Source organism: Crotalus tigris, unplaced genomic scaffold, assembly GCF_016545835.1.
Source record: "Crotalus tigris isolate CLP2741 ecotype Arizona unplaced genomic scaffold, ASM1654583v1 scf7180000023589.2044511, whole genome shotgun sequence".
NCBI classification, from domain to species: Eukaryota; Metazoa; Chordata; class Lepidosauria; order Squamata; family Viperidae; genus Crotalus; species Crotalus tigris.
Genome location: NW_024100062.1, coordinates 367590 through 395567, shown reverse-complemented (window position 1 = coordinate 395567; position 27978 = coordinate 367590). Strand labels below are relative to the sequence as shown.

The 27978-nt window shown below is 40.1% G+C and overlaps 2 protein-coding genes across 4 annotated transcripts in view; one reads left to right on the top strand and one right to left on the bottom strand.

Annotated features, from left to right (window-relative positions):
- The window catches only part of ADAMTSL1 (ADAMTS like 1), a 495749-nt gene extending 488244 nt beyond the window's left edge, over positions 1-7505 (top strand). For 2 of the 3 annotated variants that reach the window (XM_039319407.1, XM_039319410.1), the window contains one exon: positions 2145-7505. In XM_039319407.1, coding sequence (XP_039175341.1) covers positions 2145-2251 — 107 coding nt within the window. In that variant the 3' untranslated portion in view covers positions 2252-7505. The remainder of the gene's footprint in view (positions 1-2144) is intronic. The other variant, XM_039319408.1, reaches the window with a different exon arrangement.
- Positions 7506-14033: 6528 nt separating this feature from the next.
- SAXO1 (stabilizer of axonemal microtubules 1) overlaps positions 14034-27978 on the bottom strand; it is a 36943-nt gene continuing 22998 nt past the window's right edge. Inside the window, exons 2-4 of the mRNA XM_039319427.1 lie at positions 22968-23147; positions 21299-21501; positions 14034-15793 (exon numbers count right to left, since the gene is read on the bottom strand). Of these exons, the coding sequence (XP_039175361.1) occupies positions 14766-15793; positions 21299-21501; positions 22968-23147 (1411 nt within the window). The 3' untranslated portion in view covers positions 14034-14765. The remainder of the gene's footprint in view (positions 15794-21298; positions 21502-22967; positions 23148-27978) is intronic.

The window sequence follows — 27978 nt, the reverse complement described above, 5'->3', positions numbered from 1 at the left end:
TGGCCATGGGTGAATCACTTCACAACCAGGCTGGATCTGATGTTAAGTTGGGCACAGTCATGTGATGTTTTACTTAACTGTTAAGTAATTCCATCCCAACTTGACTGTGCCCAACTTAACATCAGATCCATCCTGGTTGTGAAGTGATTCACCCATGGCCATTAAGCATGGTGTCACGTGAGCACAACTTGCAACATCCTGCCGGCTTCCCCATTGACTTAGGTCAGGGATAGGCAACCTTGGCTCTTTTATGACTCGTGGACTTCAACTCCCAGAATTCCTGAGCCAGCCATGCTGGCTCAGGAATTCTGGAAGTTGAAGTCCAGGAGTCATAAAAGAGCCACGGTCAGAAGCCCGGCTTTGAAGGTTGCAAATGACAACCTTGTGACTGAAAAGCGCCCAAATTGCAATCACGTGACCATGGGGATGCTGCAAAGGCCGGTTGTCCGACTATTTTTTCAGCACTGTTGAAAGTTTGAACAGTCGCTATACAGGACAGTTGTTAAGTGAGGACTGTCTGTAATTGCAATTCTTCTGCATGTAGTTACACTAGTCTGCCTCTCAGATTCTGATCAGATGGTATGTGATGAAACTCTCATCTGTCTTCCTTGAGAAGATAACTAGCTTCCCATACAATGTCCAAACTTTACAATAAGTAGAATTCTGTAGTCCCTCCTAGGAATAGTAGTTCCTAGAGAGAGAACTTTGTCACTAGCTAAACCAGACAAAAATCATAGCTTGAAATACCTTAAAATTATTTGTTAAAATGTTTGACCTTTTCCATCCTTTCTTTCACCGAATAAATATTTTAAAAAATTGTCCACCCACACTGCTTACACTCACCTAACAAGAATAATCAGAGGTTTTTACCTGATGCCTACTACAAGTTGTGTCCCATTCTCTCCATTCAATGTCCTCTAAAAAGATCTCCAATTACTTTACATGTGCTTTTGTTTATACATTACAAGTACAGGTATCCCTCAATTTAACGACTACAATTGAGCCCAAAATTTCTGTTGCTAAGTGAAACATTTGGTAAGTGAGCTTTGCCCCATTTTACGACTTTTCTTGCCACAGTTGTTAAGTGAATCACTGCAGTTCTTAAGTCGGTCATGAAGTTATTAAGTGAATCTGGCTTCCCCCGTTGACTTTGATCGTCAGAAAGTCACAAAAAGTGATCACATGACCCTGGGACACTGCAACCGTCATAAATACGAGCCAGTTGACAAGCATCCGAATTTTGACCACTGCCATAGGGATGCTACAATGGTTGTAGGTGTGAAAAATGGTCATAAATCACATTTTTTCAGTGCCGTTGTTAACTTTGAACGGTCACCAAGTGATAAGTCAAGGACTATCTTATAATAAGGTGAGTGGAATGAGAATCAATTGCTGTTAGAAATATCTTCCTATACTAAGGTCACCTTCGTCTTGCTTATTTCCCATATTCTGAGCTAAAATGTATAGGCAATTTAGGCAATGAAGGTCATAGATTTTATAAGCCAATATTTTTATTTTTCATTTGAGTGTTCAGTATCTCCCAATAGAGCAATTCTCCTCCATGCTGCTATAGAGCAGATCTGTCTGAACTTTCTGTATGAGACTGCTTTTCCCCCCCCCCCTCTCTTCTTTCCCATACATCTACCCTTTCCACTTGTCCCACCTCCATCCTGCGGAAAGAAGGAAGGAAATGAAAGTTTTGGTACTTGTGTGTTTCTATGTACAAAAGTGATTCGTATGCGAGAGAAAATGCTTGGTATAAAGCAGAATAGGGTTCAAATAATTTTACATATTTTGCTTATTTTTGGTTAAGAACTCAATTGATACCTACTAATTTTGTTAGTTAATTAGCCTTGGCTCTTCAAACATTTATTAGGAGGGGGAAATCACTAGGACTGGTTTCAGCTGGAACTGACAATCCCAGGTCATCAGGATGGGACACCTTCGCATTTTATTGGACTTTTTGTACATGTTTATATTTCTTTTCCTGTTCATTTTTTCTTCTGGAGGTGGGAATGTCGTAAGTTCAGGATCATCTTTCATCTGAGTAACTACAGATGTTCTAAAAGTTAGCCAGCCAGAAAGATTCAAGATAAGATTTGTCATCCCCCCCTTTTTTATTATTCTCATCCCCTTTTTCCTAGTTGAGTGCAGAGATACCACCAGGTATTGTGAGAAGGTGAAGCAGTTAAAGCTCTGCCAACTGGCACAGTTCAAGTCACGCTGCTGTGGGACGTGTGGAAAAGCATGAAGGCAGCAGCAAAAGAAAGAAAGAAAGTGAATTTAGCAACTGATGGCCTGGCTCTACTCTGCTCCTGAGAAGAGCTACTTGAGAAAAGGAAAATTGGAAAAGCAGTTGCCTCATCTGCCACTTATTTATTTATTTTTCCTTTCTCTCCCCCTTCTCTTTTTTTTTCTTGTTAAGAAATCTCTTTTAACAGAGTCATTTGTTCTTTCTTAAAAAAAAAATGACCTTGACAAGGTTTCTCTCCTAATGATGGGAAACACATGCAGCGAGTCACAGTTCATGATGAGGGTGAAGGCCAAGAGAGGAACAAAGAGAGAGAGAAAGCATGTTGGAAATGGAACCTTCCAGAAGACATCACTGGGGGGCCCTTGACGGACTGAAGAAAGACGTGGAAGCAACTGGAGACCAGACACCCAACTGGATTACTAGGACGTGAATCGGAATGGGGCTTGACAGACACAGAAAGCAGAGATTAAAATGGACGATTGCCACCTTGAAAACAAACATTGGCGCTGACTCTGGCACGCTCGTAGGGAATCCTCTTCCCAAACAGGGATGTATTATGTTGCACTCACCATCACCACCCGGAAAGTGGGTAGTGTGCAGTGTTATACTTGTGAGTTCTTGGAATTTTGCCACAGGGGCTTACCAGCAAGAACAGCTGGTCTTTTGGGCTCAACATTGGCAATGGTGATGGGGATTTCCTATGCCAACACATCCAGAGGCCACTAAGTTGGGGAAAATATAATTAGAAATAAGGGGAAGAAAGAGGGTGGTAAAGTTCTCGCTGCCTCTCTCAATACTTCCCAAGAGGTTGATTGTTCGTACATTTGAAGAAATGATGGCTTGTCTGTATCCATAATGAGATTATCATAGCTGTATGTCTTTTTTTTATGCTACAGTTTGGCATTTTCTGCTTTTGTGATCCTCAGGTGGTACAGTTTGACTCTCAGAATGCTACAGTAGATTAAATTGCATTTTTAATAATGTGTCTAAAAGGCAGGGGGAGCAATGCCATTCAGATTAGGAAAAAAGGCACACCAAAGATTAACTCTTACAGTTCATTTTGATTCCTTGTGATCCAGGTTGGAGTTCTTTTTAATTTATTTCATTTAAAAAAAACTCACATAACTAAATATACTATATGCAGTTTCATACTGATTACTCTTGATTAATATTGAATCTGATGAAAGTAGAGGGAAATACTCAAGAGGTTTCCATCGCATTTTTCCTAGTAACTTTTTTTTTTAGTAGAAATGAAGTTGGAAACTAATTAAAAAAACAAAACTAAAGAAGAAATTGGGATGGAAGATTATGTAGTCCATATGATTCAGAGTGAGTGTAAAAAAACCCACTAATATTTTGCAGTAATGAAAGAGAAATTATGAGGCAAACAGTAAGAGGAATAAGTAAACTCATTTGTCCAAAAATGTTTTTTTTTTTTTTGAAAGAGATTGGCAACACCTGTTCAGCATCACCCCTTCTCCACTATGGAAGTACAACCCAATCCATACAATTATGTATAGATTATCTACATAGAAATTCCTTGTGATTAGATGACGTTTAAAATGGATTGCTTGTGCAGAATAATCATATTAATCCTCGCTACTATGATGCCCACTACATGGAACAATGCAGATGTAAATTATAAACATCCTCTAGAATGATGAAATATATTAACTGAACTGTTTTCTCACTTGATGGAGATAACACAAAGAAAGACAATCAATATAGGTGCATCCCATTTCGTGATCCTCTCAAAAAAAAAAGGGTTTTTTTTTAATTAAACAGGTTAAAGTTCACAAACGGTGCTGAACTGCTTGGAGCTAAATCACGGCAGCTCTGAAATACACTTCTTTGTAGCTCTGATTGATGGGCTGTTGCAGCCATCTTATAATGCCCCTTCATTTAGCCTCCTTCACCTGAGCTCCTGCCCAACTAGCAGTTCAAAAGCATGCAAATACAAGTCGATAAATAGGTACCACTTTGGCGGGAAGATAACTGCACTCTGTGATGTCATGCCTTGAAATGGAAATGAAAACCACCACCTATCATCATCAATGAGTAGTGGAGTAAAATCTGCAGGGACTTCTTGGGAAAAGGAAAATACTGTAGAGCAGAGGTCCCCAACCTTGGCAACTTTATGACTTGTGGACTTCAACTCCCAGAATTCCTCAGCCAGCGTGCCTGGCTGAGGAATTCTGGGAGTTGAAGTCCACAAGTCACAAAAGGGCCATTTTGAAGACCCCTGCTTTAAGAGATGGTTCCAATCTCACACAGGTTCCAGATCTTTGTTGTTCATTAAAGTAGTTCCGTATTCTTTTTTTCCAGATACCCCCATGAGCCTTAAAAAACCCCCACTGTGGCTACCTTTAGAATTGCAGTGCAAATCAATTCCTTCATGGGACGGAATTTGCAAAATGATGGGCTGTTTTAATGAAGAGTAAAGGGTTGTTTTGGAAGGCCTGTTGTGAAACATGGGTTGCCCCATGACACAACTCAAACAGGCTACATACTATATTTCCTACCTGCTGTTGAAGGACAAGGAAAGGCAGTCTGTATGGCAGCCATCAAGTCTATAATGTCCTTCACACCTTTCAGAGTCCAGTCCAAAAGCTGAGCAAATGAATGAGCTGGTTCCCACAGACCCTGACACAATAGTGATAGAAGAAGCATGTGATTGGTTTGTCTTGCTTTGGGGGCTGACTTTGACACAACATTTGGCAGGCGTGATGATTTTACCCAGTGCTGATTTCTCCAAGGTACAGTGGGTGCACATCTCTAGTAATTATCCAAAGCTGGGCTTTAGCAAGATGAAGGATTGAGCATCTGTAAATCAAAACTGGTATTTTGTATTTCCAGAGAAGGGTCTTCAAACAAAAATCATGATTTGTGCTGCACATTTTGTACCCCAAACATCTTCAGGTTGAGTAAGTGGAGTCTTCAGTTCTGGGGGTTCAGTTGAGCACGAGCACTATAAAAGGCCATTGCTGCTCCTTGGGTGTGTTTTCAGAGGAACCTTGGCTGGTATTCAATCGTAAAATGTGCGTTGAAGGTAGCATTGACAGGTTGCAGCTTTTTATTACCTGTATATTTTAAAACAAGTCTGGAAGTTCTCTGATGAGGTCAATGTCAGGTCCGCCAGATTTAAATTGCCTTCTGTTTTGGGCTTTCCAAAATGTATCTGGCAGAGAATTTGCTCTCTTTTTCAGATGGGTTTCTGAGTTAACTGCGTTGCTATGAATCAATGCAACATTTATTTAAAGAAAAGAAGAAGAGAATGTCTTTCTATGTTAATGTAAATGTATCATTTGTGTATATTTATTAGAATTTCTTGTATAAAAAGTGCAATATGAATAATTGTACATTATTTTGTCCAGATGAAACTATTGGGGGGGGGCGGAGGGGAAAAGGGATTCTTCTGTAATGCATCTGCTACGTTTTTGTAATAACAGTGACAATGTATTGTCTGCTCCCTATTTTTGTGTTTAACCTTGACTACATTCATTTCATACAGAGAAAACTGCAACAGGGTATGGGGGGGGGACGGGAAGGCATGGAGAGGAAGGTTATACTCTGCAAACAGAAGATCACTTTTCCTTAGCAGAAATGTGGTTGCTGTTTTTTCTCAGTAGAAAAATAAATAGATTTTCATTAGAGCATCAGACTTTAGCAGCTAAACTCTTTTGGATGGTGGCCTTTTGGAAATTCTCTGTGAAAGGAATCCATTCATTTCAGCATTCAAATGGGTGCAGTGGGGTTTTTTCGGGGGGGCTTGAATATAAATGTGAATGAGGCTCCCGAAGAAGCTGGCTTCTCTGTTTATTTCAGCACAAACTCAAGGTGTGCATCTTTGTGTTGTCAGCACCATTAATGCTCTTGCAGCCCAGAGACCTGAACTGAAGCAAAGGCAGGCGATTTAGTTCCGACTTCAGCCGAGCTCTATCCAACTCTGGATTGCCTCCCCCCCCCCAGGAGTTGGCTAGCTGCTCTGTCCCATTTGCAAACCCCAGCCAGGATCCTCTGATGGACATGTCTATAACTCTGCGAAGGCTTGCAGCCTATGAATGTAATTACGAATGTTTCATGAATTGTGACTTGGCAGCATCCATGTAAATTTCTTGTTAAGGTTGACAAATACTACAGGAGGCAGCTCCCCTCCCCCCCCCTTTTTTAAAAAAAAAACTTGTTTATATATTTTTTTTGTACAAATAATGCATCTTATTTATTTACTTTCTTGTCGGACTGGTTCTTTTATCATTTCCTCTGGAGTCTTGGGAATTACAAATATTCAGAATTCATTTTTGTCTTATGTCTAAAGAAAAACACTAAAACTCTGAGGACCTGAAGAGAACATTCCAGGATCCATAGCCATTCCCATCCTAAAGCCAGAAACAGTAAAAAAAAAAAAAAAAAAAAAAAAGTCTAATACTGGAACTATCTCCCATCTCTCCACCAATTTTTGCCAATGTCCTTTTCTGAGTTTGGGAATCTCCAATTTAGGAAAGTCATTAAAAGAAGTACAGGAAGATCTTTTTTTCTAAAAGGGCCTTAAGCCTTTCCATCTCCCCATTATTATTGCTGTTTGTGACCTTACCAAGCTGAAGAAACTCATTGCCAACCAATTGCTGAAAAACAAAACAAACGTGATCTAGAAGGGCTATAATCTATGGTTACTACTAATAAAATAAAGTACTTTTAAGTTAAAAAAAAGATTAAAGTTTAACAGACTTGCAGTTTCCATTCATGCTCCCAACACAAGAAGGTAGCTGTTTTAAATGCCACATGATACAACCAAGAAAGTATTCAGCGTCACATATTACAATGTCTTTACACATTAGATCCCAAGAACCCACAATTTCTACAACTAGTGTTGCTTCTCATTTGATTGAAACAAAACATTTCAGGATGCAGGAAAGTGCAGCTGAGTTTCAATGAACAAATCAGCATGACACAAAGATAGAATGTACAAAAACCTTCTAATCTTACTAGGGTACTCACATCATTATTGTGTGGAATCCGTCAATATTTGCTTTAGGGGCAGACATATCCTATGAATTGGCAAAATTACATTCAACACTTCCTGAACTTTTGAAATATCAAAGACTTTGATTGTCAAGGATATTTAGGGATTAATATAGCTAACTATTTGTAGACCACAGGCAAAATATAAGCATGTAAGTGTAAGCCTTTGGAATCTCTGATACCGTGAATGAATTCAGATAACACAAATACTTAGGCTTTAGGAATTGTGCGCTGACCCATCTATTTGTGATTAGAAGACGCCAAATGTGCTTTTGTTCACAGTGTAGCAGAAGGTTGGCTCACTGGACAGGTCCAATCCTTGATTTCTAGGTAATGGCTGGTCACTAGGAGCTTCCTTCTAGCTCATACTCTGAACTGGATTTAAAAGAGGTGGGACAAGTGTCATATAAAGTACTTTCAGAATTTATGGCAGGCTATTCTTAAAGAATTACTGCTATGGAAATGAATGGCATGATTTTGTCCTGTGAGGTTCATACCTGGTTGTATTTTAATTTTAAAAGAAAAACATGCAAGACAGACGACATATGTAAGTTAGAACATTTCCTGAAACTGGCTAAACACTTCCCACACTCTAAAGAGCCAATAAAAGTAAAGACTCCCTTGGTGTAGTTTTCTTGGCAGGAATTAGGAAGTGGTTTGCCTCTGATTTCTTCCAGAATGTTTTTCCAACTTCCAGGTTTAACCTACAGGCCTGAGAATGATAGTCTCCCATCCAAATATTAGCCAGATCTAGCCCTGCTTAGCTTTTGTTAAGGCAAAAGGAGAACAACTACAATCAGTTACACACTACAGTATTATAGTCTCTGCAATCCACACTCCCTTTATCTCTTACACAAAACTCCCTTGAATTGCCCTGTGTGCAATGAATGTCAGATGTTTGATTGAGAGACATACTGTTACTAGAATTTGGAGAATTTCCTAGCCATTCGCATCCAGCTTCAGATTTAGAAACAAACTATATTATACCTAAATGTTGCATGGAACAAAACCATAATCATATCTGGTTTCCTAAAAAGTAGCTTCCAGATCTTCTACAAGGCTAGAATAAAGGAAGAGAGTTGCCTAATTTGGCTCCTCGTGGAATTCCTTAATGCAATAATTTTGCCAATGCTTTTCGTCTCAAGAATAATTTCACAAACAGTTACAATGGGGATTCGCAAAACAGGATAAGAAACTCCCTACATTATAAACACATTATAAACAAGCATGATATGCTATAGCCCTTTATATAAAAGGTGAGAGCAGAACTGATCTGCCTGCTTCAGATTCCTGATCAGTGGGATTACAGAATGAATCATCCTATTTTACCAGCAAACTGTGCTTTCTATAGGCCCTGGTTCAAAATTCTCTCAGTTTAAAAATAGCTCTAGAATTCACGTTCTAACTCAATTGATCAAGGAATGCAATATGCCGCCTACCTGGATTTTCAGAAAATCTTCAACATGTTCTTCTTGATAAAATAATGAGTTATATGATGCCTCTGTTAGATGGGCTCACAATTCATTCTACGACTGCACCCAAAGACTGCCAGTTAATGGCTTTATCCAAATGAAAGGAATGGTATTTAGTAACTGAAATGTTAAGATCCACATTTAGCAAGAAAAAACATAAGCACAAGTATAGGATGAAAGATTTCTGGCTTGGTAAGAGCTCATGAAAAGAGATTCTAGGAGTTGACCACAGATTAATCATGAGGCAGCAGTGGGATGCAGCTGCTGAAAAAGTAAATGAGAGCTTGAGCTACATTAACAGGAATCTTGAACCCAAACCACAAGAAATAATGGTTCCCTTGTACTCTGTCCTTGTCAGATCCCATTCAGAATTATGTGTCCAGTGCTAGGCACCACAATTTAAAAAAGGACATCAAAAACCTGCATCAGGCTCAGAGACAGACCGTCAAGCTGTTCAGGGATCTGGAAACCAAGGCATGTTGAAGAATCTGACTATGTATGGCCTACAGGAGAGATTACTGAGGGAAGAAATAATAGCAGATTTCAAATATTTGAAGGATTGTCATGTCAATTTTAAATCTGTTGCCTCACAGGGCAGGACCAGAGCAATAGGCTGAAATGATAAGAAAGGAGGATTCAGGCTAGTTCTCAGGAAGAGCCTCCTGAAAATATGACTTATGGGATCAGCGAATAAAATTAGCTGCCACACGAATTAGGGGCTGAGGAGGCTTTCTTTCACTGGAGGGCTTCAAGTAGTGTCTGGATGGTCATTTGTCATGGATCTAATGCAGTGGTTCTCAACCTTTTTAATGCCGCGACCCCCAACCGGTCGTAAGTCGAGGACTACTCAACCAGTCGTAAGTCGAGGACTACTCAACTGGTGCAGCACTGTTTGCAGAATGGGACTTGTGGCAGGCTCAGCAGGGCAGAGACAGCCTGGACAATTCCTATTGGCTTTTGAAAGCCAATAGAATTAGACTCTATTCAAGAGAGTCTATTCTATTGGCTTTCAAAAGCCAATAGAATAAAAGGGAGTAGCACAGCTAAGGAAAAGGGGGAAAAAATGGCGGACTGCGTTGTTTGGTGACCCCCGTGAAATGGTTATTCGACCCCAAATGGGGTCCTGACCCACAGGTTGAGAACCACTGATCTAATGGATCCTACATTGAGGAGGGAGTAGGACTAAATTGATCTCCAAGATACTTTCCAATTTGGGATTCAATGTAAGAATGCATCTGCTTATATTAAATGACTTAGAAAATAAACTTAAATATATTGTGCACTTTTTTATTTTCAAAGGGAAAAGGTCTAAAGACTATATTCAGTTTAGCATAGCAACTGTAGGCATCCCACCATAGCAGTCCAATCGCATTTGATGTGGCTAATTTGAGCCATTGGTTTCAACATGCCTTGCTTATTTATTAATTCAGTTTGTATGCTGCCTGATTCCCATTGTCTCTATACCTGTTAGAACAAGGCAGCAGATCCAGTCATTTACTAGTTCTGTATATTCATAGTTTCATTCTACGTTTTCCTACTTTGCCCATTTCACTATCCAATCTCATGCTTTGCTTCCAAGTCCTCAAGACCAAAAACACTGGTTGCTTTCCATGTTAATTCAATTTCCAACCAGAAATGTGATGCCAAAACCATTTACTGCCCCTCACTGAGGAAGCCTTAATTCCCACACCTCAAAGCAGATGCTGTTAATCTTGGATTAGCCCCCAACTAGGGCACCACAAAGTTTATTCATTCGTTGAAGCAAAACTATTTGCTGCGAATGACTTTCTCTCTTTTGCAATATTAAAAAAAAAAACATCAGGTCTATTGACCAGCCAATGACAGCAAGATTCTCTGGCCTTCGTCTTGCCTGTTAACAGAAGTGTCCTCAGAGGCTAGTCAAAAAATCTCAAGAAAGAGGGTTGCAATGGTGCAGTCAAAGCTCTGCCTATTTTTTATGAGTATATAAGAGGCGATGCTTTGATCAGACAGTGATGGCCCAAATCTTGACATTTTGACACCTCTGTTTATTAGTGTGACCTCCTGCCTTTGTTTATCCCAGACAGGGGACAGGGACAGGATTGGTGTCACAAAGAGATCCCTGCCAAAGTCTTTGCATGAGTTTCTCTTTCAATGTTAACCAGGAGCCTGCCGAAGGCCTAATGCAGTAATGGTGAACCTTTTAGAGACCAAGTGCCCAAAAACTGGCCCCGCCCCTGCTCCACCCCGGCCCTGCCCCCACCCCGCCCCCATCGTGCCTGCCCACAGGGCCACTCACCACCTCCAGGGCCTGCCGCAGATCACCCAGCAGCGCCATGGCAGCCACCCCCTCTGCCCGCGCCCCACAGCATCAACTGTGCACGTTGGGCGTGAGGGCAAAGTCTTGTCTACGCTGCCTGGCTGCCATGTCCTTGGCTGCACTGCTCTGCGTGGGCCACGCTCGGGGGCGACTCTCCTCCAGGGGAGCTGCTGGTGAGGAGATTGTGGGGGGAGGCGAGGCTGCAGCAACAGCACGTGTGCCCACAGAGAGGGCTCTGAGTGCCACCTCTGACACCCATGCCATAGGTTCGCCACCACTGGCCTAATGAAATGAAATGAAATTTTAGTTATCATTATAGGGAACCATTTGAGACATTCTGACCCAGCTATCCTAAGGATGTCCACAGAGGGGTCAAAAGAGTCAAGAAAGCGCCCACAAACATGAGACAGAAAGTCAAAACTGGGTTTTGACTGAATAGTTTTAACAGGGACATCTCTGACCTGGTTGTTCATGTATAGCTCATTCAGAGGCTCTCATTAGAAATTTTGAGAAACATGATCCTGTAAGAAAGAATAAAAATATTTAAGAACAACATGACTAGAAGCCTGTTTATGGCAGCCCACATTCATCTGGCAAAAGAGGCAAAAATTCTACCCTGGGTTTTGGGGCCATCTTTTAATTTGAGGTGAGGTAACCAAACACAGGCTTAGACACAACACCCAAAATTCCTGATGATTAGGCTTTATGGGAGATTCAGATCAAAAACTAGCAGGATAGCTGGGTCAGAATGTCTCAAATGGTTCCCTATAATGATAACTAAAACTTGCCTACCTTCTCCGTACACCCTTGTCGAATTCATACGTGTCCTTTAAAGGCTGGAAAGTAAATGCTTATACAGGAGATTAGATCTCCAAACTTAGTGGAAACCAAGTTTTATTTTCAGCTGAAAACATCCCTCTCCCTTTCATTACAGTTTGATATACGAGGCAGCTATGTCAAGCTTTTTTTCTTTTTCTTTTTAACTCAAGTATAAGCCCCCAGTGTATTTAACTGGGCTTGGCTTTCAAGGAAGCAGCTTCAGGCTGATTTAAAGAGCTCAGCATTACTGGAGGCTGGAAGAGCTGATCAGATATAAACTAGCAGTCATCGTGCAGTAAAGATGTCTGGCCAAGAAGGAACTAAATGTCGGAGGACGGTGATTTAATGTGCCTGCCTGGGGCTGGAGAGCCGGTCCCGTTTGCACATTCTGCGCTGGAGAAATGCTGGCCTTCAACTCACCTGGGGATGGAGAGACACGTTTCTCATGCCCTCTTCAAATCCTATAAAACAGTCTGCTGCCGGTAGGTTCCCTGCCAGCTGGGGCTGACCTCGTGTTCCACCCCACAGTCGGGACCCAGGAATGCCAGGTGAACCAAGATGTGCAGAGAAACTACAGATGATTTAATTGCTAATGAAGGGAAGATACATTTCTCTTTGCCAGACAAAGGAATCTTCCTGTGCTTGGCCTAAGGATTAATTGGGACTGGGCGTCCCTAAAATCTGATCCTTTCCTCCGATCCTTCCCCCAAGCGATTTATTAAGCCCATATTATTAGCTTAAGGAAAGATCCTGCAAGATTGCCAGATATTTATTTATAACAGTTTAATTAGTGAAACATTTATGGGTTTGCTGGCTTCAGTTTCTCTCACGTTCCACTGGAGCAGTAGTTCTCAACCTTTTTAATGCCGTGACCCCCAACCGGTCCTAAGCTGAGGACTAAACCGATCATAAGTCGAGGACTAAACTGGTCGTAAGTCAAGGACTACCCAACCGGGCGTAAGTCAAGGACTTTCCCTGCACAGGAACGCCGCACATGTGTGGTGCCGCCCCCTGTGCCGGCCGAGGCGTAGCTGGCAAGTGGCAGGAACAGAACAGGCCGACCACTGGCTGGGCCACCGGCTGGCCCAGCCCAAGGAAGGTAAGGCACCCGCCGGAAAAGGGGAAAAAATGGCAGAGAACCTTGCTTGGCGACCCCCGTGAAACAGTCGATGGACCCCAAATGGGGTCGCGACCCATAGGTTGAGAACCGCTGCACTGGAGGCTTTTAAAAAAAAAATCAAGAAAAGGCAATTGCAAATTTGCTAGTTAAAAAAGACCTTTAAGGAACTGTGGGCATTCAGTTTGTGCCCCTGGGATACAAGAGCTTCTTTCAAGCCTCTTTTTATTAGCTGGGTGGTGTTGTTTTTAGCAAAGGAGGCCTCTTGGTATTATCCATGCATTCGCATAGTGTGCGTTTGTTGATTAGTGACTTTATCTCCTGCCACCGGAAAGAGGCACAAAATGACTTGCCACAAAAGTAAAATCAATACGGAAATTCAATTAAAGCACAACGAACAACATAATTAAAATTCCATTTAGAAACTCAAAAGAATAAAATAGCCAGCAAGATATTCACAGCCTCAGCAGCCGTGAATGATTTTTGATCATATTTATCAATTTTGATTTGATCTCAGCAGGAAGCAAGTCCTTAAATGTTCCTTAAAAGGGAATGACTTACTGGCCAATCTTACTTAGCAGGGTATTCCAACAGATGGGAGAAATCAGCATAAAGGCCACAATTTCATCTGTAACTAATACTAGACAACCCATTAGCCATTGGGTTTTTGTTTCAGAGTTACTTACTTATCTAAACAGAGAAACAGAGTCACTAGAGGTGGGCAAAAAAAAAATCAGTGGGAGTGACTTACTGTTGACTTCCTCATTGAGTTTCCTTGTGGAAAGTTGGCAACCTGCATTCAAAATCTTCCTCCCTCCCTCCCTCCCTCCCTCCCTCCCTCCCTCCCTCCCTTCCTTCCTTCCTTCCTTCCTTCCTTCCTTCCTTCCTCCATTCACCCATTCACCCATCCATCTATCCATACATACATACATACATACATACATTCATCCCTCTCATTCATTAATTCTCCCCTTTGCTTTCTTCCCCCTCTTCCTCCCTCTTCTTCTTTCCTTCCTTCCCTCCCTCCTTCCACATTTCTCCTTTCTTCCCTCCTTCCTGCCACATCAGGTTCCATTGAGATAAGGATCATAAAACCAGCAGGCAGTTCCAAGTCCAAAGCCAGCAGGCAAGTAAGTGACTGGCAGCCAGGTAGAGGAGGGAGCAAGAGATTGTGCAAGTAGCCAATGTGCAAGCATGGAGAGACTTGGGAAGTTGCATGGTTAAGGCAGACATACCTGAGCAACTTGCAACCTTCCCTGCTGGCTTCCACATTGACTTTCTCCCTGCAAGCTTCCCACAAGCAAAGAGTTAACTGGTGGGAAGGTTGCAGGAAGCATCAGCAGTCAACTTTACAGCTCTTGCCAGCTTCCCTGCTGTCTTCTGGGAAATCTTCAGGGAGTGTTGGAAATCAGGATGACATGATTGTGGCAGGATGGCAGCAGTTTTGAAGTGACAGCAGTGCAGCAGTGCTAAAGTCACAATTTCTCCAAATTTCATTCCCATGGGAGTCATGGCTTCTGGCAGTCTGTAAGTTAGCCCATTTAAGTTACCTTGGTTCATAACTCATTGCCCTATACCTCCAATTTTGTCCAATTGAAGGTTATAAAACTTTAAAAAAAAGAGCGCTCAATAACAGAACCAAAGATGCTCCATTTTGCTTTTCTAGAACATTATTTTTTTTCCAGTTCCCCGAGAAAGGGTCAGTCCCAAGGAAATGAAGATTATATTAATCACATTCATTACAGAATAGAATCATCAGTCTGTTCCAAAGCAGGCTGAGAACCCTCAAGCTTTCAACCTTATATCTTGAAGACCTCTGTGATTTAGCTGGCTGCTAGAGTGGCCTCTGTAATCAGCAAGCTTTGAGTTTGATGCACGTCGGGATTGCATCACGGTTGTTGGACGAAACCGCCTATGGCCAGCTTCATCGACCTTATCGAAAACGTAACCAGGCGGCTCTTTGAAAGAGGCAGGACATATATGCACTTCCTTTGCCGTATAACTTGTGCCATAGGTGGTAGTCTCAGCAAATGGCACATGAGGTCTGGCCACTGGCAAGCGGGGCCGGAAGCTCTTTATGGAAGGGAGCGGGTGAGGAACGTAATGAGTTTGGAAGGAGGTCATCAGGTCCATGGGCTCGGAAGACATGGTGAGCTCTGAACGAGGCACGATGGGCTTGGGTCTTTCAGCGTGCCAGTGCTGGAAGTCTTCCTTCATAGTGGAACAGTGGCTAAAGGGTTCTGTGTATTCGACGACCCGGCCCAAGGGTTTACATGATGTTGCTGGGCGCCCATGAGGATCTCCGTAGTGGATCTGTGCTGATGTCTGGAGGTCCATCTTCTCTTTAGGAGGAGTGTAAACTGCCGGCTTTCTGGTGAAGCGAGCGGCTGCTGGCCACGCTAAGAACTTCTCCTTGAATTCAGTAGTGCCCATAAAATTGCCTGCATCTGGCCTGACATAATCTGGTTTTGCGGACTTTGCTGGCTCTCCTGCTAACCCTTTGTAAGAAAGGTTGTGGGTAGTGAGCCCATCAAATGGGACCTCACAGCTCTTGAATGGCTCTTGTGTATGGACGAAGCGCTTTGGAATGGGGTGAGCCACATAATTCAACTTATAATTGGTCATGCTCTCCAAGGGGATTTTTGAGATGTGAAGAGGCCTTACAGGCTTATAGTTCTTGGTGGTGACCAGCCCTTTGTATTGGTAAGCATCCTGGTTAGTGGTCCTGTGATCAAATTTTTTTTCTGGTGGACGGTAACTGTTATCTGGCTTAATCATCTCTCTTTTAGGCTGATTCCATGCCACGTAATCAGCTGAAATGTAAGCAGATGTGATTAAAGAGGCTATCATTACTCTCAAACATTCCTGCCTCCATTCTAATAAAATGCAATTTACTGCAGTCAAGCAAACATAAGACAGGGGAAAAAATGAAAACAGTTCTTTGGCTATTGGAATGATGGCAAATGATTATTTAACAATAAACCATATAAAGATGAGTTATGAGAATTGTTAATGGAATGAATATGGAATCAGACAACTATAAACACATCATTTTGTTATTTTTTAATTTTGGAGTATTAACATTATGTTACTATCGTATTGCCAGAGAGCCACTTTGTTATAGTGGTTAAGACTTCAGCTAGAAACCATGAAACCCTAAGTCCTAGTCCTGTCATAGGCATAAAGTCAGCTGGGTGACCTTGGACCAGTCCCTCTCTCTGGGTCCTAGGAAGCAGGCAAGTGTGAACCACTTCTGAAAAACTATGCCAAGAAAACTGTGGGGACTTTCCCAAGGAGTGCCCAGGTGTCAACACTAACTTAGAGGTGATCCTGAAAAAGCCCATTGCCAGCATAGGTGTAAGATTTGGGTACAGTCCCATCAAGCATCTCTAAGTAGAATCTGGAAAGGTAGATGGCATCTTCATAATGAAAAAGCAAGATGACTATAGCCTTGGAGACATTCTATTCATGGATCCATTTTAAGGGCAGTTCAAGGAATCTGGAACTTGTACTTTGTGTATCCAAAGCCACTAATCCTAATATAATTCCTACATAGCTTCTTTTCATTGCACATCTTAAACTGCAAAAGCAATTTCCTTTCAAGCATATGGAAATTTGCTCTTTTCAGGTTTACTATTCTGGCCTGGAAAACAACATGTAACTAGAAGATGGTGAAAGGTTTTTGTAGTTTTGTCATTCAGATCTAGTAGCCTTATTTTATCTTCTCCTGAATGAAACTAGGGAAATGTCTCACATAACATCTCTTCTCCTTCTTAAGCATTGAACTGAAGGTTAGTTCAGACTTCTACAAAGAAGCCGGAAAAAGTCAGAGATTCTTGTGTTCTTGTTCATTGCTTCAAAGATGGGATTCAAATCCTCTGGATTCTGTTGTCAATTGAAATCTTTTTCTACATATATAATTTTATTAAGAATTTGGATTGCAGTAATAAATCTAATGCAAACTAAACTTTTAAAAAGAAAAGAGACTAGTAAGAAGTAAAAAGGGCAAGAAAAAAGAGAAAGAAGGAAAAATAATAAAAATATAATAAAGAGAAAAGAAATGTATAAAGATTTCCAGCCTTCATCACAACAAATGCAAACAAATTTACTGACTCCACTCTCTTTAAGGATACAAACATTTATCTCTTCATCCCACATCCCAGCTATGAACAAATCCATAAAAACTTCATTTTTTCAATCCTGAAGTCAGCAGAAATTCCATAAAGGGTTAGCAGAAATAATTTCATATCTTGTTTTAACCTTGATCAAATAAACCAACTGTATATTTCTTCCTTTTACTTCTAACAGTCTTAATCTTTAGTTTGCTCAAATACAGTCAAAGAATTTGATGTCTTTTCATTTCTTCTTTGTCCTATTGCTCAGAATTATTCAAGGCTTTAACAAACCTGTTTTGTAAATCCACTATAAAAAAATTATCAGGTTTCTTTCTTGGTTTGTCATTTGTATTTCACTTTTTCACTTTAAAACCTCAGCCACTTTCTTTTGCATATTCTAGTGAAACATTTTTCTAAATCATTCTCTTGGCCTTTCAGTTGTAGACTTCTTTTGATACTACCTCGTCTTTTCAGATAAAAATTTATTCTTCCTATTTAGCATATTTTCCTGTACCTAAAAACTTTAATTCCCTCTAGTATCCAGTTTTTGAATTCATGAAATTATTTATTTTTGTTTTGTCTTGTAAAAACCAAAACACAATCTATTTTCCATGAGCAGTTGTTTCTTGTTAATTCCAAAATCTTACTGTAAGAATTTTAATGCTCCAATTTTATCTGTACCCTAAGTCTGTTTATAACTCTCTTAAGATCAAGACCTTATTTAGCTTTTTGCTGTTTATTTTAGATTCTTTAAATTCTGAACATTACGGTTAAAATTTTCTTTCATTCAGGGTTGAAAGTAGACTCACCTGGCATTTTCAAAATTGTCAGTTCAAAGGTCTCTAATTGCTTAGATGTAGCTAATAAGCAATTTCCGAAACTGATTAGAAAGTGAGGTTTGTGAATTTAGTGTCCTTTAAAAGTCTCCTGCAAGAAGTAATAGTGGCTTCCTGTACCAGGATTTTGAAAAATTGGGGCACCACAGAAGAAAGCAAGACATTGAAGTGAAACCATGCATTACATGGCCCAGGCAGTCATTAGCATTGTCAAAGGAACTCTAAAATTAGATTATCTCCCTATCTGGAGAAAGAGCTCTGTGTTAATGAAAAAAACTAAAACAATGCACTGCAAAGCTGCAAAGAATTCAGATATTTTATCATATCACTTACAGGCACCTCATCCTGCTTAGTAATGAGTCTATCATGTTTAATATTCTTAGATTAATTTTTCTTAATACTACACTTATTATAGCCCATTTTTCTATTCTATTCTATTCTATTCTATTTTATCTTCTATCTTCTATCTTCTATCATCTTCTATTTTCTATTATCTTCTATTCTATTCCAAATTTCCAGGCTGTAAGCAAGATTGAACCAGTAGTAAATCCTAGGACTGCAGGCAAAAGGAAGTTAAAAAAAACATTTTGGAAGAAGACATGGGCAAACCCCTTTGCATTCATATAATTATTAGGAGTGAAGTTAAATTGAGGAAGTATCTATGCATCTCTTTTGATTGCCATGCAATAGGTTTGGTCAAGAACATGCTGGGGGTGGGTGGGTAGAATTCTGGGAACTGAAGTCCATGCAAGTCGTCAGGTTTGTAAAACACTGATTTAGAATATACTGCAGGAGATAAAACGTTTGAAATGGTAGACCAGGTTGCGTATAGACCACAATGATCATACATAAGAATTGACATGCAACATTTAAATGTTCTTGACTCAGGAAGGGAGGAGAAATTTGAATTCTTGCAACTTATACTAAAAACAGAAAAAACTGCAGTAGGTATTCTAAAAAAAAAGGGGGGGGACAACAAATTCCATTAAGGTACCAGGCTAAAAACCAGGAGACTGTGAGTTCTAGTCCTGCTTAAATATGTAAGCCATCTGGGTGACTTTGGGCCGGTCATTTATTCTGAGCCCATGATATCAGGCTCTGGCAGTAAGGCAGTGAGTCACTTTCAGTCGCCATCAATGCATCAGAACAGGGCTGATCTGAAAAAAGAGGTTACTTACCAGGAAAATGCTAGGTTAAAAAAAAAATTGAAAAGCACAGCTTGATAGATCATGAAAACAAGACTATAAGATAGATCACGTTGGAGAAAATGCGGAACAGCAGAGTGGGGATATGGTGGCCTTTCGGATGTTGTAGGCTTCTAACCCCCCCTCATTGCCAGGCACCCTGACCCCACTGACTGCCTGGGGATTCTGAAAGAAATGGCCTTAATGTCCTTGGAAGGCCTTAGGTTTCCCATGCCTGGTCTTAAACCAGACATTTTATTTTATTTTATTTTATTTTATTTATTTATTTATGAGACTTATATACCGCTTTAAGTGCAAGCACTCTCTAAGCGGTGTACACCAGTAAGCAATGTATATATATATTTACATTGCCCCCAACAATCTGGGTCCTCATTTTACCTACCCCGGAAGGATGGAAGGCTGAGTCAACCTTGAGCCGGTGAGATTTGAACTGCTGACCTGCTGAACACAGTCAGCTAAAGTGGCCTGCAGTACTGCACTCTAACTGCTGCGCCACCTCATAGTTTCCCCACTTGAAAAATAAGCCATAAGAACAAGGAAAACTGGAAGTATTGGTTCATAAGACAAAACTGGAAGTATTGGTTCATAAGACACTTAACAAATGAGAAGCAGGTACACCTGATCAGAAACATTCTGTTCATAATATATGGCCCAACAATTTTACAGCTGTGTTCTCTTATTAGGGATTTCTGAGTAGGAAGGTTAGTGACAATCCTACGCAAAATCCTTGGCATTGAGTCCCTATTGTATAACCAAGAAAGGGGTCAGAATAAACTAAAACAATAGTGAACAATGCTGTAAAGTTGTGGCCCATTCACTGTAATATAACTTCTTTTCAATCTTCTAACGTATTCCTCCCTGAGCCTGCAGTGTGGCACCATTGTGTGTGCAACTTGATATTTTGTACACAGCTTCTAATTCTATCGCGTTCCCCCTGAGCCGGACCTGTGGACTCCTCTTGGTTGTAAGTGGGATCCCATTCATTTCAATGGATGCACATGTGCTCATAGGAACAATTGAGGAGGAAACAGCTCATGCATGCATAGGCTGTATTCCTTGAGTGGTTTTAAAGGAGATCTGATTCTCCTTATAGGCAATCCTATAAAGCCTGGATATGAAAGATCACTGGCTTTGTCGTAGCCTTGAAAACTGGTGAGCTTAAGGGATGAATCACTACAGTATGGAATAAGATTGTAGGACCAATTATTTGAAGAAGGTTTCCGTTTGCAGGATATTTTGGAAAAAAAATCTTGCAAATTGCAACCAAATGTGGTAAAGCTGCGTTTTATCAGAGCTCTTTCAATCCTCAGCTGAAGACTGTTGTAGATAGTGCAGACCTTTGACCGAGACTTACATATGGCTCCTATCATATTATTAAAGCCCATTGATAGAGTAATAGATTTATGTCAATCCACACATCTGAGATAATAAGACTGTCCAGATGTTATGTGTATCTGATACATGTCAAGGGAGAACAGGAGTTGCTTATCCTCATTTTTGTCATTGTAAAGGAAGAGTAACAGCGTCTGTGTGCCCTCACTAAGATCCGATTGTTTGGACAAAGTTATCATGCGGAAGAGTTTGCAGACTCCTAGTTCTGCTGAACGAGCAAACGGGATTGATCTGATCCTGCTTTCTCTTTCATACTTGCTATGGATGTGCTCAACTAACAGGCAACCTTCTTGTGATTAAGACCTACGGAATGGGCTCCATTACATCCTGATGATTGACCTACAAGAACGGATTTCTTTTCCTCCTTAATCGTTGATGTAGGTCTCCTTTGACCACACTTAGCCAATTCCCCATTACTTCACTCACATCTCTTCCAAAGTACCTCCAATGGCCCAAAAAAGTTATACACCATAGAACACCAAGGAAGAGGATGGGGGGGGGGGAAACCACTACATGTGATTTGTGTGAGGGTCTTTCTTTAGCATTTGCACTTCCTTAGAGACCCTGAGAAGGGACAAGATCATAACTTCCAGAAATTTCGAGAGGACATAAGTTTAAGGGGCAAAAAAGATGCATCAAGGCACTTATAAGTACCCCTTAAAAACATGCCAACTTGCAAAGTGGGATAATTATTCCCATTTGGGAGGTTACTGAGAAAAATTGATGCTTAATGCATTTAAAATATTTCTAATTATTCTTTCAACTCTTACTTTTATATGTTGGAACTGCGCTCATCTTCTCAGCAGAAGAATAATTTTGTTCCTGGGGCAAGCAAGGAGGCACTCGAGATACATTGTATGGGTTATAGTCTTGTCTATATGTAGACTGTAGATCCATACATTCATCTTTCTTGACATATTGATCAGGAGCTTTCTGTTTAATACGGAAGACTTCATGTGGGATGTAATCTCTCCTGTAAAAACATCAACAGCTCTCATTAAATGAATAGCTTGTAATATACAGATAAAACTGGATCCAGTCTTAGCGTGCCTAACTTAAAACAGTCCTACTGAAAACAATTTGACATGTTTCCAAGCCATCCCATAGATTTTAATGACTCTACTTTAAGCATAACTAAGTCTAAACCTACCAGAATGTTGCTTATTAAATTCACATGAATCCTGCATATCTCATACTGGAAAAGTTCCAGCTGTTAATTTTCTTTTTGTTTAACAGAGATACTGTTACCTTTCAAATTGTTGCATTATTTCTGACAGATACATTTTTTAAAAAAATTGTGACATAATCTTTCCACTTTAGGAAGACAAAGCAGCAGAACTTACCAATGGATACGTTCTGTATTGCAGGAAGCTTTTCAGCAAATGTACAATAGGGCAAAGATGCCAGTAATATTGCTTGAATTGTGATGATATAACTGTACTCCATCAATCAACAAATGCGGGCATAACACATTTTAAAAAACCTTTTTATTTAGTTAATTGTTTGGCTCTTAGTCAGTTTAAGGATTACAGGATTTTGTGAAGGACAGATTAACATTTTTATTCCTCAAGGTCTATTGGCAATAGTTTTTTTAATTGTCTACTGACAGTAGTGAATAAAAGTACTTTCTTATAAAATGCTTTAGCTAAGTAGAGAGAGGCACTAAACTACAAAAACAGTACAGTACACTAAACTACAAAAACAGTACAGTACAAAAACATTGCATGAAAAAGCACTCAGGCTACTTTTAGTTGTTTATGCCACTGGTGTACAAAGACAGCATGTGAACCTGTTGTGGGTGCCTCAGTTGTGGAGCATCCAAGTTTACTCAGCAGGTAGTACAGGAAAATGGCTTGGAAGGTTATAGGTGATGGTTAAGACAAACAAAGTTATAAGAAAGAGGATGGCCTTGACTATTCCTCAACTCTGGTTTCCCATTCAGGCAGGAATTCTTTCAGAGGGACAACCCCAATTAAATGGATTTGTGTAATCATTCTTTTCTTTCCTATTGGCAAAGAAGCAATAGGAAAACACAATCGGTTTACAAAGTTAGAGGCAATTACATCTACATTCATTCCTCATATTTCATGAAGGCATCTGCCCAAATATACAGTTAAAGACCTCATCCAGAAGCATCCAGATAATAATGAAACCTACTGTTATCATCCAGATCTGGGAAAAAGAAGGATGCATTGCAACATTATCCCTCCACCCACCCACCCACCCACCCAAATACATATATATACAAAGTATGCATTCAAGTCCACAATCTTTGGCCTTTAACAGCCCTTCTTTTGAAGCTACTATTCTGCAGTTCAAATGACCACTAGATGACAGCCATTACACAGAGAACTCTCTTTGCTCCCACCTGGTGGTTATTTGGATAGCTGCAGGATAGATCTGGTAGCCTTTCCTTTGCTTCCATTTCTGTTGTCTTACTTGGTTGTTGAAAGGGCTTCCATTGGCACTGGCTGCTTCTGGAACTCTGTGCTGGGCTTGTATGATTCCCTAGGTAGAATGTTGGGATAAAGGGGGTATTTCTCCATATACTCAGAAAGACGACATGGCTTCTCGTTCGTGTCAAAGAGCCTGGTTGGCAGATGAGGACAATGATGGCGTCTGTTGAAGAAAGAAAAGAATTTTGGGGTTCACCAAGATGCACAATAGGAGTTGGAAACTCACAGATTTGACATGATTACTTTAGCACTTGAATCGTGTTTTACAAATGTGTAGATATTAAATGGGGCAGCCTCTACAGCAGGGGTCTCCAACCTTGGCAACTTTAAGACTTGTGGACTTCAACTCCCAGAATTCCTCAACCAGCCAAGCTGGCTGAGGAATTCTGGGAGTTGAAGTCCACAAATCTTAAAGTTGCCAAGGTTGGGGACCTCTGGTCTACAGTACTTTCCTTTTTCCATCTGGTTGTTTTTCCCAAGAAGTCCCTGCGCATTTTACTCCACTAGTAATGATGATGATAAAGGGTGGTTTTCATTTCTATTTCAAGGCATGATATCACAGAGTGCAGTTATCTTCCCACCAAAGTGGTGCCTATTTATCTACTTGCATTTGCATGTTTTCGAACTGCTAGTTGGGCAGGAGCTGAGGCAAGGATGGGAGCTCACCCCGTCCTGTGGTGCTCAGGTCTTGAACCTGGGCTGCCAGTTTTCCAGTTGACAAGCCCAGTGTCTTAATCACTGAGCCACTGCATCGCTCCTGTTTTTCCCAAACTTGATATTAAACTGACTGATTTTAGGAACAACCGAGAAACTTTAATTAGAAAGACATTTTAAAAAACAGAGGAGGTTACTCTGTGTATACGGTCTTGAGCTCTTGGAGGAAAGGTGGGATATGAATCCAATAAATTAATAATTTCAATTAATAATAAACATAGGCCTTAAAAAGTTCTGTAATACATTATCTTAACCAAGAAAATATGTTAATTTTTAATTTATTAATGAAGTCTATATCATCATTTCATGATTCTGTTTTGAATTTCAGTTTTTCGGATTCCCTTATCAAAAACATTGGTGTAGATACTAGTATTTGCTCTTCATCATCCTCAATGAAGCAGGAATAAAGTCAACTATTCTATAGCCTCCTAAATCTCCTTCTAGTGTGTCAGAAAATGCTTGTTGGCCAATTATTTCCTTACCCACTTTCCACCATTCATGCACCGGTGTATGTGTGTGTGATGATATTTCGTACTTAGGTGCAGTGAGTGTTTGTACAAGTAGTCCTCAACGTATGACCACAAATGAGCCCAAAGTTTGTGTTGCTAAGTGAGACATTTGTTAAGTGAATTTTGCCCCATTTTATGACCTTTCTAGCCACAGTTAAGTGAATTACTGCAGTTGTTAAGTTAGTAACACAGTTGTTAAGTGAATCTGGCTTCCCCATTGACTTTGCTTGCCAGAAGGTCACAAAAGATGATCACATGATCCTGGGACACTGCAGCCATCATAAATATGATCCTGTTGTCAAGCATCCAAATGTAAATCACGTGACCATGGAGAGGTTGTAACGGTTGTGTGAAAAATGGCTACAAGTCACTGTTGTAACTTTGAGTGGTCACTAAATGAACTGTAATGTTTAATAATTCTTTTTATAACACTTATAACCAACAGCAGTACAAAACTTCTTTGTACAGTACAATTCCCGGGCTGTTTCATAGCCACAAGATCATCCAGAGGTTTTCTTTATACCAAGATTCATTGAAAGTGGTTAAGAAATAATAATATCGAAATTTCAACACCTGGATTGTTTTCTGCCTTTAGAATTCCATGTCTCTCCCAATTTCGTAAGATGAAAATTTTCTCAATTCATACTTCTATGAAGAAGTATTGATTAGAATGTGAATTACTTCTTCATCTTAATCAATTTAGCAATACTTCACTCAACTTGGTTTCCAAAAGTTTCACTATCTTCTTGATTCTCCTTCTTGGGTCCTTGTTGTTCTTCTATATTAGGTATTTTTCAGATCAAGGCTTCCTTGATCTTCTAAGCTACCTTAATTTTATCTCTCACTTGCCCTAACTTCCTGATTTACAATATAATCTGGCTACTATTTTGGTGGTTATTCATAACCCCAAGTATCCTGAAGAGATTTGAAATTAACCCACATTCAACGGTGGACTAGGGAAGGACTGCTGTTTTAAATGTGGGTGCTTTAATAAAGACTTGCAAATGAAATAAAACTCAGGGAATTTCAGCAGCTGAACCCAAAAACAAATCTGTGCTTCCCGGATTAAAATTCAATTACACTTGCTTTGACCTACCAACATGCACAGAAATGAGGTTCCCTTTGAATTTTAAAATGTGGAATCTCTCCAGATGCCATAAGTGGAAATAAACTGAAACATTCCTAGGTAAATTAAAAAATTTGTTCAGGCCTCCTTGGTGCATTTTGTTTCAAATTATAACACAGAGGTGTCCTGCAAATGTCCAATGTTTAGTCCTGATGGTTGAAAATTGCTCCTTTCTACTTCATCCCAAATCTTTAGAGAAGAGAGATAACATCTATATACAATTCAAGAAAACATTGGGCTACTGTTCCATAATCCCCAATGACTTGCCATCTGGAATAAGGCTAAGTAGAGGCAGAGTCAAATGACATCTGGAGAGGTACAGATTTCCTACCTGGTGGGAAATTATACTGGAGATCTAGCTTTAATCCTTCATCAGGGAGAAACTGTTTAATTGGCATGCACTATACATGGGTAAGAGTCAGTTTGCGAAACGTTAGGTGTTTACGGCAACAGCCAAACCACAATGAGAAGGCCAAACCAAAAAAAAAAAGTGAAATGAGAGAACGGTGAACATAATGTAATCACAACAGCTGTGCACAGGCACAATTCATTCAGTTGATGATTGTAGAAACCTCTCTTTGATGTTGCTTGTTGCTTCAAGGGAAGGTAACTACGTTTAGGGCCAGCTCTCGCTGATAACCACCCTGGGAATCAGTGAATACAGGTAAGCCTCAATCTTACGGCCACAGTTGAGCCCAAAATGTCTGTTATTAAGTGAAACATTTATTTTGTCCCATTTTACAACCTTTCTTGCCACAGTGAATCACTGCAGATGATAAATTAGTAATCTGGCTGTTAAGTGAATCTGGCTTCCCCATTGACTTTGCTTGTCAGAAGATTGCAAAAGGGGATCACGTGATCTTGGGACCCAGCAACAGGACATACATATGAACCAGTTGTCAAGCGTGGGAATTTTTTTAATAACATTTTATTAATTTTCCAATTTTACATCTGAGTATTTAAAAAGCAACGTGGTGACTGGGTTAATCAATAGTTCAATAACAAAATCTTTAATGCAAATCTCAGGTTACAATATCAGATATTTCTTCTCTTTTTCCTTTAACATTTACTGTTTTGTATTCAAACTAGGACATTTCTAATTATATCAACTCAATAAAAACATCATTATTACATTTATCAATAACTTTTAGCTTATACATATCTTAATTACATTCAATATTCATAAACAATCCATATCCCAAGCATCGGAATTTTGATCCCATGATCCTGGGGATGCTGCAGAGGTTGTAATTGTGAAAAATGGCTGTAAGTCACATTTTTTCAGTGCCGTTGTAACTTTGAACAAACTGTTGTAAGTCAAGGACTATGTGTACACAGCTCTGTTGAAAATTGAATATTTGTTGCAGAGCCTACAAATTTAACGGAATGAAATCTGAAATCCTTAGATTTCATCCTTAGAAAACTGAACTTTTGGGGAGTTTCACAAACCTTTCCATTTTTACTCTGGCTGCTGTTCTCATCCTGCTTTTGAATTTTTAAAGACTTAACCCACAGCTATTTAACAGGAGGTGGTTTTTTTTTCTTCCTAATATGGAAAAGCCTAGAAACAAACAAGGAGGCATCAGACGGCTATTAAATTCACAGAACACAGAAGGAGAAAAATTGTAAGGTGTCAATCTGATTCTAAACTCGGGGGGAAAGAACAACTACTAGAAGCAATTGCTTTAATTAGGTGACTAATCAGTCAAAATAGAGAGCAGCTTTGGAGGGGGCAATAAAAGAGTACAATTCCATGCGCATCTATTTGGAAGTATCAGGTCCACTGAGACGTTCTACTATATAGACATGGATAATGACTGTAATTATTAGCACAGAGAGAGCAAGAAGTCACACGTTTTGTATTTATCGTGGCTGATGCCTAATGCATGACATCATCTCTATGAAAAAATGCATTTTCAAGTTCAAGCAGATGATTAAGAGATGGTTAAACTGGTGTGCAACTCCTTGAGTGCTCAGTGCGAATCTCTGAGGGGGGAGAGGATCAGAACTGCAAGTCGCCCTCGACGTACGATCACAATGGAGCCCCAAATTTATGTTGCTAAGAGAGACAGGCATTAAGCGAGTTTTGCCCCATTTTACGACCCTTCTTGCCATGTTTGTTAAGTGAATTGCTGTAGTTGTTAAGATAGTAACACGGTTGTTAAGTGAACCTGGCTTCCCCTGGGGCTTTGATTGTCAGAAGGTCGCAAAAACGGATCACACGACCCCTGGGGACACTGCCACCGTCACAAATATGAGTCAGTTGCCAAGTATCTGGATTTTGATCACATGGCCATGGGGAGGGGATGCTGCAATGGTCATAAGCGTGAAAAACGGTCAGTAAGTCCCTTTTTTCAGTGAAGTTATAACTTTGAACAGTCACTAAATGAACTGTTGTAAGTCAAGGACGACCTGTATCTTAGATATTCTGCTCTCTTCTCTATGGAAATAGAGAAGATCATGTGGTTTAAACCACCATCGATACATTAAAAAAATAAAAAAATAAAAATGTTTAAAAACTGTTCAAAAGCCGGTGAACCCCTCATGCCATCCTGAGGGGAACTTTGCAGGCCAGGGTCCCTAATTCCTTAGGTGAGGCAATCCTAGGGGAGCATGCCTTCCAAATAGGACTACTGTGATGTCTG